General features: G+C 43.7%; 1 protein-coding gene across 2 annotated transcripts; it reads left to right on the top strand.

Annotated features, from left to right (window-relative positions):
• The first annotated feature begins 8,161 nt into the window (after window positions 1–8,161).
• Window positions 8,162–11,162, top strand: LOC132393812 (uncharacterized). Of its 2 annotated transcripts, XM_059969202.1 has the most exons (3): window positions 8,163–8,568; window positions 9,543–9,823; window positions 10,599–11,162. In XM_059969202.1, exons 1-3 carry the CDS (start codon window positions 8,259–8,261, stop codon window positions 10,845–10,847), a joined length of 840 nt encoding a protein of 279 aa, XP_059825185.1. In that variant the 5' UTR covers window positions 8,163–8,258; the 3' UTR covers window positions 10,848–11,162. The 2 variants fall into 2 exon arrangements, with proteins under 2 accessions (XP_059825186.1, XP_059825185.1); XM_059969203.1 differs by lacking the exon at window positions 9,543–9,823 and having other exon boundaries at window positions 8,162–8,568.
• The last annotated feature ends 237 nt before the right edge of the window (window positions 11,163–11,399 follow it).

The following is an 11,399-nucleotide window of genomic DNA, read 5'->3' as shown; positions in this document are numbered from 1 at the left end:
ATTCTGTCCAGCGAGTCTGCTCCTCCATTCAATCACGGACTGATCCAATTTTTCCAGTTATCCACACTCTCTTGCTTTCAATCCATACGCTTTGATTCACTGGTTAATCAGGAAACTATCTATCTCTGCCTTAAATACACACAATGACTTGGCCTCCATGTCCACTCGTGGCAACAAGTTCCATAGATTTTCCACCATCTGACGAAAGTAATTTCTCCACATCTCAGTTCTAAATAGACGTTCTTTATTATTTAATGTGAATAAGTGTGAGGTTATCCACTTTGGGAGTAAGAACAGGAAGGCAGATTATTATCTGAACGGTGTAGAGTTAGGTAAGGGAGAAATACAAAGAGATCTAGGAGTCCTTGTTCATCAGTTACTGAAGGTGAATGAGCAAGTGCAGCAGGCAATGAAGAAGGCTAATGGAATGTCGGCCTTTATTACAAAGGGAATTGAGTACAAGAGCAAGGAAATCCTCTTGCATTTGTACAGAGCCCTGGTGAGGCCACACCTGGAGTATTGTGTACAGTTTTGGTCTCCAGGGTTAAGGAAGGACATCCTGGCTGTAGAGGAAGTGCAGCGTAGATTCACGAGGTTAATTCCTGGGAAGTCTGGACTGTCTTACGCAGAGAGGTTAGAGAGACTGGGCTTGTACACGCTGGAATTAAGGAGATTGAGAGGGGATCTGATTGAAACATATAAGATTATTAAGGGATTGGACAAGATAGAGGCAGGAAATATGTTCCAGATGCTGGGAGAGTCCAGTACCAGAGGGCACGGTTTGAGAATAAGGGGTAGGTCATTTAGGACAGAGTTAAGGAAAAAATTCTTCTCCCAGAGAGTTGTGGAGGTCTGGAATGCACTGCCTCGGAAGGTAGTGGAGGCCAATTCTCTGGATGCTTTCAAGAAGGAGCTAGATAGGTATCTTATGGATAGGGGAATCAAGGGATATGGGGACATGGCAGGAACCGGGTATTGATGGTAGTTGATCAGCCATGATGTCAAAATGGCGGTGCAGGCTCGAAGGGCCAAATGGTCTACTTCTGCACCTATTGCCTATTGTCTATTGTCTATTGAAAGTAATTTCTCCGCATCTCAGTTCTAAATGGACGTCCTTTAATTGTGAAATTGTGCTCTCTTGTCCTAGAATCTCTTATAATGGGTAATAACTTAGTCAAATCTAATCTGTTTAGGCCTTTTTAACTTTTGAAATGTTTCTATGAGATCCCCCTCAATCCCGAACTCGAGGGAATACAACCCAAGAGCTGCCAGACGTTCTTCATACGGTGACCCTTTCGTTCCTGGAATCATTCTTGTAAATCTACTCTGAACCCTCCGTAACGTCAGTATATCCTTTCGAAAATAAGGAGCCCCAAGCTGCATATAATGCTCCAAGTGTGGTCTGACGAACGCCTTATAGAGCCTCAACATCACATCCCTGCTCTTATATTCTCTGCCTCTAGAAATGAATGCTAACATTGCATTCGCCTTCTTCACAACCGACTCAACCTGGAGGTAAACCTTTAGGGTATCTTGCATAAGAACTTCCAAGTCCTTTTGCATCTCTGAATTTTGAATTCTCTCGCCATATAAATAATAGACTGCTCGTTTATTTCTTCCACCAAAGTGCATGACCATACAACTTCCAACATTGTATTTCATTTGCCACTTCTTTGCCCATTCCCCTAAAGTATCAAAGTCTCTCTGCAGGTTCTCTGTTTCCTCAACACTACCCGGAAAGAAGGAAAAGAAGAGAGAATGATTGCGGTGAGAGGGGTCTTTGATCACTTCATTGTTACCATCTTCTGAGCATCTTGCACGAGGAGAACTAAGATTTGCACTAACTTGCACAGAGTTTGGCAACTGACAAATATTTCAACGTGTAAATTGATAGGCAGTGATGTGAACCTGTAAAGGGGGTGAATAATGTTCAGACCTTGTATAATAGATAAACAGGGTGCCAGTTTTCATTTGCAAACCGGCCAATGTCATCAGGAGCCTGATCCATGTGCCTTCTCCAACCACGTGGCACGGATGAGATCCCTTGGACTATATCTGATACGGTGGCACAAAGTGTAGAATCAAAGACAGGGATTGGAACCCAAACCCCTCTACTGTCAGTGTGGAGCTTTCTCATTGACCCTGTGCTCTAGTTTCATTCCACACCCAAAAGACATGCTGGCCTGACGATGAAAATTGCGCAGGTGAATTGCAGAATCAGGGTGGAAGGAAACATTTATGATTAGTGTGGGTATAGTTTAAATGTGTGGCTGATGGTGGGTACAGAGCTGATGAGCCGAAAGCCCCTTCTTCCAGACTGACGAAATTAGTAGCAACAGAGCGAAGTGGGGAGTGTCACTTTTGAGGCTGCATTTTGGGCACTACTGAGGGAAGAGATCCTTCACAATTGCTGGAGTTGATATCCATGCGAACCCGAGTTATGTATCTCATAACTTTATGCACATTTGGAAACATTGGGTCCATTCCGACTGGTCTTCATACAGAGCATATGCGTGTTCTCGACGTGAAAAAATTTACAATTCCATGCAGAATTCGCATTCTCTGTTTTGAATGAGCATTGAATTAGAAATTCCCACGAATCCCAGAATGTTTGTTTTAGGACAACACTGTAGTCTGCCCAACGGAGCGGACTGAAATACTCAATGCTGGAAGCGTTGTCCGAGCAGAGGATACTGATATTAGTTTATTTACCCTGCCTGCAGAGTTTTTAAGAGAGAACATTGTTATTGACTTTCCAATGCCTTGCTAATGAGGCTCTATGTGGCTTCTGTCTCAAGGACATAGAGGAGGGCAGGCAGCCCTGCTATCTAGCTATTGTATAAGACTATAAGATACACGAGTAGAACTTGACCACTTGATCCAACGACCCTGCTCCGCCATTTCATCATGGCTGATCCATTTTTCCACAGCCCCAATCTCTCGCCCTCTGCCCGTATTCCTCTATGCCCTGACCAAGCAAACTCAGTCTTAAATATACATAACGACTTGGCCTTCACAGCCGCTCGTGGTAACGAATTGCACAGGTGCATCATTCTCTAACCAAAGAAATGCCTCCTTATCTCCGTTTTAAAAGGACATCACTCTATTCTGAGATTGGACACTGCCACCAGAGGAAACATCCTCTCCATGTCCTCTCTGTCAAGGGTTTTTGCCATCAATAGGTTTCAATTAGGTCACCACTCATTTTTCTGAATTCCAGTGAACACAGGCCCAGAGCCATCAAACGTTTTTCCGTTGACAAGGCATTCAAACCTGCAATCGTTTTCGTGAACCTCCTTTAAGCACTCTCCAGTTTCAGCACATCCTTTCTCAGATAAGTTGTTCAAAACTGTTCACAATACACCAAGTGAGGTCTCGCCGGTGCTTTACAGCTTCAACATTACATCCCCGCTTTATATTCTCGTCCTCTCGAAATGAATGCTAACAGCTCATTTGCCTTCCTCACCGCAGACTCAACCTGGAAATTAACCTTTAGGGATTACTGCACAACGACTCCCAGGTCCCTTTGTGCCGTCTTTTTTTTTTGTATTTTCTGTCCATTTAGAAAATAGTCAGCACTTTTGTTTCTTCTATAGAAGTGCACGACCATGCACTTCCTAACACTGAAATTCCATCTGCCATTTTTACCCTTTCTCCTGAATTGCTTAACTTCTTAAATAGACTCTGTACTTCAACAAAACAGCCTGCTCCTCCACCTATCTTCATATCGTCCGCAAACTTTACAACAAAGCTATCAATTCCATCATCCTAATATTGACAGAAAGCGTAAAAGGAATCCGCCCCAACACAGACCCTTGTGGAAGCCATCTTGTCACCGACAGCCAACAACAAAAGGCTCATTTTATTCCCACTCTTTGTCTCCTGTCAATAAGAAACTGCTTTATCTCTGCTACAATATTTTCTGTAATTCAATGGACTCTCATCTTGTTAAGTAGCTTCAGAAGTGGAACCTTGTGAAAGTCCTTCTGAAAATTCAAATATTCATCATCACTATTGTCTCCTTTTTTTATCCTGCTTATTATTTCTTCAAAGAAATCTAACCGATTTGTCAGGAAAGATTTTCCCCTGAGGAAATCCTGCTGATTATGGCCCATTTTATCATGTGCCTTCAAATACCCCGAAACCACATCACTAACAATTGACTGCAACATCTGCCCAACCACTGAAGAGAGGCCAACAGACCAATAATTTCTTATAGTAAACATACAGACGTTTCGGCCCACAAGGCTGTGCCGAACATGTACTGACTTTAGAAATTACCTCGGTTTACCCATAGCCCTCTACTTTTCTAAGCTCCATGAACCTATCCAGGAGTCTTTTAAAAGACCCTATAGTCTCCGCCCCATTACGTTCGCTGGCAGCCCATTTCAGGAACTCACCACACTCTGCGTAAAACATTTACCCCGGACATCTACTCTGTACCCACTTCCAAGCACCTTAAAACTGTGACCTCTCCTTTTAGCCATTTCAGCCCTGGGACAAAGCCTCTGACTATCCACACAATCAATGCCTTTCATCATCTTATCAACCTCGACTAAGTAACCTCTCATCGTCTATCGCTCCAAGGAGAAAAGACCAAGTGTAGACAACCTACTCTCATAAGCCATGCTCCCCAATCCAGGCACTATCCTTGTATACCTCCTCTGCACCCTTTCTATAGTTTCCACATTATTCCTGTAGTGAGGTGTCCAGAACTGAGCACAGTACTCCAATTGGGGTCTGAGCAGGGTTCCATGTAACATTACCTCTCGGCTCTTGAACTCAATCTCAGTCTCCTTAACCGCACAGTCAACCTGCTTCACACACAGAATTCTGGTGGAATGTAGCAGGCCAGGCGGCATCTATAGGAAGAAGCGCAGTGGATGTTTCGGACCGAGACCCTTCGCCAGAACTAACTGTAAGCTTATTAGAATTTCTTTCAATTAGTCTTGACACTGGGTCTCGGCCCGAAACGTCGACTTAGATTCTTCATATAGATGCTGCTTGGCTTATTGTGTTCTACCAGCATTTTGTGTGTGTTGCTTGAATTTCCAGCATCTGCAGATTTCCTCGTGTTTGCATTTTTAAATTCACTACCTCAAAACCTCTCCCAGTGATGCCTACACTGAAGAAGTTTAAATCTTCTCTTCGACTATAATTTCTTCGACCCCCTTGGGTTTAAGGTCACGCCTGCCCCAAAAGAGGTCCCAATGATCCAGAAATCTGAATTACTGCCTCCTGCTCCAATCACTCAGCCACGCATCAATCCTCCACCTCGTTCTGTTCCTATATTCACTATCGCGTGCCTTAGGCAGCAAACCCAAGATTACTACCTTTCAGGACCTGCTTCGCAGCTTCTTTCCTAGCTCGCTGTAGTCTGTTCTCAAGATCTCCTCCATTTTCCTACCTTTGATGTTGGTACCAATGTGTAGCACGATTTCAGGCTGTTCACCTTCGCTCTTCAGGATACCGTGGACGAGGTCAGAATCACCTGGGAGGCAAACTACGATCCGTTTCTATCCTGCGTCCGAAGAATCGCCTCTCTGCCCTGCCCCCCGAACTATAGAGTCCCCTATCACTGCCGCTATCCTCTTACTTCCCCCCCCCCAACTCTGAGCCACAGGGCCAGACTCGTACCCCACCCCCAACAATACACAAATAGTATTTATTGTTAAGGGGGACTGCCACAGGGGTTCTCTCTACTATCTGACTCTTCCCCTTCCTTCTCCTTACTGTTACCCACGTATCTGTCTCCCGAGGGTCCAGTGTTACTACTTGCCTATAGCTCCTCACTTTCCTTGACCAGACGAAGATCATCAAGATGCATCTCCAGTTCCCTAACTCGGTCTCTAAGGAGCTACAGCTCGACACACCTGGCACTGTGGCCGTCCGGATAGCTGGGAGTTTCTGGGGCTTCCCACATCTGACCCCCAATACAGAACACAGTCTTTGCAGACATACTACCTATTCCTATTCTTGACAAGTAACTTTTGTCACCTCGACCTGTTATCGCCAAAACCCCGTTGAGCCAAAGCCCTCCTACTCTGAATACCTACACCGTGGTCCTCTCCTGCAACGCCCGCTCTATAAAGCTGTCTTCTTTTTAAATTCTTCCTGCAGGTCTAACTCGCTAACGGCCACTTGCTTGCTCAGTCGTGCCTCAATCAAAGCACTTCTTCTGCCTTTCTCCCTTCTTGAAGAGTGGGGTGACATTTTTCAATTTTCCAGTATTCCAGAACCGTACGAGAATCTACAGATTCTTGACAGATCATTACTAATGCCTCCACAGTCGCTTCAGTCCCATCTTTCAGAACCCTGTGGTGTCCACCATCAGGTCCAGGTGACCTATCTACCTTCAGACCTGTCGGTGCTCCACGATCCTTATCCCTAGGAATGGCAACGTCACACACTTCATGAACTGTGACACTTGGAACTTCCATCATATTACTAGTGTCTTCCATAGTGAAGACTAATGCAAAATGTAGGTATGCGCCAGGTTTGAAACGATGCTATTCGACAGTTAATTAAAGGTTGACATATCTTTTCCATAGGCAGCTGTGGAGGCCAAGGCTTTGTGCATATTTAAGGCAGACTTTTATAGACTCTTTATTGGTCGGGTCATAAAGGGATACGGGGAGAAGACAGGAGACTGGAGCTGAGTAGATAATTTGATCAGCCATGGTGAAATCGCGGAAGAGACTCAATGAGCCAAAATGGCCTAAGTCTGTTCCGATATCTTATGGGCTTATGGTCTTATATTGCTTAAAGATGATGGTGAATTTCACCATCGATGTCTGCCTTCACTGTGAAGTGGCCCCGACGGAATGGGATCATTTTTCAAGGGTCGATGATAAACCTCATTTATTTTTTCTTGGATGCTATGTTTGTACAGTGAAGGACATTGGTAGGGGGACTTTGACATGTGGATTCTGATGGGTATACCTGTCACTGGATATGCAGATGAAGTCTAAGAAGGAAGGAGGGGCAACATGTTTGACAACAAATCTCAACGTCATGGGCATTGAGGGGCTCAGATAAGGAGGGGTCCTCACAGGCTGACTCCCATTTGGCCAGAGGTATTAATTAGAATCGGGTCCAAGAACATTCCAGGAGAGCATTCCAGGAGAGCTGGAGTCACAAAGGTTGATCAAACTCTATGAAATATCTTGCGTGCCAAACGACTTGTGTTATTGGAATTTTCCCTTTGTTTCTGAACGCACTATTTTCTCAATCTCGTCTCTCGTTTGAAAGGAATATGACAGGAGCAAAGCAGGATTCGTGGCCTTTTCCAGTGTAGACCTGGGACAGACAGAATAGATCCATCGAGGGCAATAGGCTCTTAAGTAGGTCCAGGGACTACCAAGCCACCTGTAATTTCTGCACAACCCACTGACTGGAGACGCTTCCCCTCATGTTCCTCGTAAACTCTTCACATTTCACGCTTCGCCCACGATCTCCATTTGTAGTTCCACCCAACCTCAGTGGAAAAATCCTCAATACCTCGCATAATTTTGTATACCTCTATCAATCTAAAGAATACATTCCTAACCTATTCAATTTTTCCTTATAGCGCAGGTCCTCCAGACCCGGCAACATCCTTCTAAAGTTTCTCTGTACTCGTTGAACCTTGTTTACATCTTTCCCGTAGGTAGGTGAACAAAACTGCACACCATACTACAAACTAGACAACGTATTATAGAGCCTGCATATAACATCCATCTCCGCTGCTCAATACATTGATTTATGAAGACTGAAGGTTTTCTTTACGAACCTATCTACTTGCGACGCCACTTTCACCAAATTATGATCCTATTTTTCCAGAACCCTGTGTTCTCCCACACTCCTGGATGCTCTAATGTTCACTGTGTAAAACTTACCCTGTTTAGTCCTACCGAAGTTCAAATCCTCGCACTTGTCTGCAGAAACTTCCATCTGCCATTTTCAGCTGATATTTCCAGCTAATGCAGATCCCTCTACTTCCACACTAGTCATCGAGAGTCTTAACAGGAGAAGTTTCTATTTTGTCCAGAAGCAACTACATGAGCGGTAACTGCCCTGAATATAAAGGTGACGTAACGCTCACACTAGAAATATGTGGAATTAATTACACAATATATGCCCTAACGACTTGTATATATATACTTTCGCAACTTCCTTTTCTGGTGTAGTTCAGCAGAAAAGATAAGAACGTCTGCTCATCTCCTCGCCCATTGCAGTAGAGGGTGTTTTACTAAGAGTGTTAGGACCGACTAACTGCGATGGAAAGAGGGAAAAAATTCGTTTCAGAAATCTATCGCTCCTCATTGATTGTCATTGGGAATGTAGGATTAACAGGAATCTTGTATGGACTGCAATACCTGTTAGAAAAAAACAGCCCCTGTCCATGTGATCCGGAATGGAACACCATCCACGTCAGTCTCGCTTTTGCTATACCCGTACTTGTTCTTCTTTTCCTCAGTATGTTGGTGATACCAAATGCACGGATATTGCTGAAGTGTGTAACGTGCGTTCGACGTCCTGGAACAGGAAAGAAGAAGCAACATGGCAAAGTTCAATCTCATGGAAAAGGTGAGCAGAAGCAACATGGCCGATACAGTTTTTCTCTTTGTTATGTACCCCGTAACTGGGTGTCAGACCAGCAAAGGCAGAAGTATCCGTTGGAGTCTGGTGGTACTATATTCAAAAGTGTTTATTAGTAAAATAATCAAAACAATACCAATAATGCAAATATACATATAACACGTTAGCAGTAATAAACCTAATAGTGTAGGAATAATAATAAGCAATAATAAACAAGCTCTATCGATGTCTAGGGGTAAATGAATTGTCATGGGAAAGTATAGCGTTCAGTTCATAAATACTGAAGTAGTTATGGTTGTTGTATTGAAATCGTTGGAGAAAGAGAGAGAGCGAGCGAGAGGTAACAGCTACAGCAGCCAAACCTTCCTTTGCTTTCTTAATCCGTCGTATCGTTGTAGTCATTCAGTTATGGCCCCTCTGGTCTTCAGCTAGACCGTTCTTCTGTGGTGGACTCGTCACTCTGGCATGGGTGGACACACACACACAAGTCCCCACCGGCCCTGCTCTAACACTGTGCGCTTTACTGACCGATCTCCTGATTCGGTCTCCGAAAATCCCACCTTTCCTGTGGGTCCCCAACACTCAGTGTCCACGGGTGTGTCTGAAGAGTGTCTCTCCAGACCTGTCTTTTTATCTCTACTCACGGGGTCTCAGCTATCCATCAACTCTGAATGACTGTGTCTGTCAAATCAGGCCACTCCTGCTATCTCCTGAGGAATGTCAACGTGCAAAGTAGTAAAAGGTAAATAATCCTTGTAAAAGTCATCAAATCAACAGTCTCTCCCACCCCCCCTTATCTGTAGCAATTGTTCTTGCCTGGGCTTTATCTCTCTCTCTCAATAGTAGTATAACAACAGCAATAGTTCGTAGTTCTCGGGGGAGAGGGTGGGTTGGGAATGGTTAGCTCTGCACCCCATTGTCCATCAGATCTGTTCATCACTCATAATATCTTCAACTACCAGAAATAGCTGAGAAGAATTCTACAAACAGCAACCAAAACCAAACATGCTGTGGCTCCATGAAAACCCATACCTGCAGCAAAGATTTTCCTTATTTTCTATTGAAGACACTGATGCAAATATGCATCCCACCTACGATATGGATCGTTATTTTATTACTGGACGGGGACTATGTCGCCTGTTATTTTGCCACTGCAATCAACCGGACGCAAAGCAATCTTTGCAAACACCTTTGCAGCCTCGAAGCTTCGTCTTATCTGCTCAACACATGCCACTGGTCCAGAGTGAGTATCTTTAGATGTTCGTTAAAGTACGCGATTGCAACAGTGCAGAATTCTGCCCCGTAGACCTGTCAGTGCCGTTAATGCTCCGGAACGTCATTAATATGCGAAAAGGCGTCCAGAATTGATGTAGAAATGAGATAGGTTAAAGTGAGTGGGAAGAAATTCATGGAAAATACCTGGAAATAGCTGCTAGGGGAGGTGTTGCAGACTGATATAGCCAATTACAGGCACTGTACCTCCAGACGAAACGAGTAAGGGGATACGGAATAAATGCAGGAAAATGGGGTTAGCGTCTATGGGGATCGTGGTCAGCAAAGTTCTAAGTAAATTTATTATCAAAGTACTCTTATGTGACCCTATCCTTCTCTGATGTTAATGACGTTGTGGGCATTCATAGTAAATGCAAAATAACACAATAGAATGAATGTAAAATCGCACGCAACAAGACGGGCAAATAACCAATGTGCAAGAGACAGCGACCTGTGCAAATAGAAATGCAAAAGCACGAATTATCTTCATCCTCATGTCAGTTGGAAGTAAGTGACCCTTTGCAGTTCTCCACCAGGTAGTAACTGAATCACTCGCTGAGTGCATTCAAAGCAGCGATTGATGGGTTTCTTTAGATGACAACGAAAGAAACATATGGATTTCGTATAGGAAAAGAATATTGGAGTAATAGACGACCTCTCTGAAAAAAATTTCTTGATCACTTTCAGCGGCCAGGCAGGCTAAATATTTATATGCTTCTTCTGTGTTTTTTTATATCTCCTAACAGATCGGTGGAGAAATTCTGCTGCTGGTTTCTGTGTTTTTGCTGGTATTACTGAAGTTCTGCCCTGCAAGGATGTGTAGTAAGCACACGGAGGACGATTATTATCAGGTCAAGTATGAACGTTCATTGGAGAAGACGAAACGGACCAAGAAGAAGGAGGAATTGAGAAAAAAGGTGGAAAAGGCTGCAAGTGAGGAGGCCAAAGATTTCATTTGTCAACTGGAACTTGGCAATATGAATCCAGCAGGATGAACAACAATAAAATTAGACAACGCTGATGAAGCGGGTCCAAGTGAACCTGCCCCATAACCAATTGTGGGTATCAAGTATTCAAGTTGCGCGTTAATTATGTTTCTATGGTAAATAGCCGCTTTAGTGGGGGCGTGATAAAAGCAAAGGGAATAAGTTTCATATTCTTGCTTACTTCTTTTCATTTCTTATCTTGGGATCGGAGAGGTGATACCTTTGCTGACCACTTAATATCAGTTAATAGAACTTAATATATCTTCACACTTGTATGTTTGCTAATTGCTAATAAAGGATCGAATAAAGTTGACCATCATTTCATTGGAGCCGAAGGTGAGTCAAGAAAATATAACAACTCCGTCTGAGGTCGAAGGATGGCGGCAATTGTTCGCTTGAATTTGGATTTTTTTTTAATCACTGCACCAACTGTTGACAATATCACAATGAGCCGTCATCTTAATCACAATTGCAAACACTTCAGTGATCAACCAGAAAACATCAAGGCAGCTTTTACTTCCTGTACGCCAGGTACAGTACCTCAATTTAACTGAGAAATTT

The sequence above is a fragment of the Hypanus sabinus genome, chromosome 5 (genome assembly GCF_030144855.1).
Source record: "Hypanus sabinus isolate sHypSab1 chromosome 5, sHypSab1.hap1, whole genome shotgun sequence".
Taxonomy (NCBI): domain Eukaryota; kingdom Metazoa; phylum Chordata; class Chondrichthyes; order Myliobatiformes; family Dasyatidae; genus Hypanus; species Hypanus sabinus.
This window is presented reverse-complemented; position numbering and strand designations above follow the sequence as displayed.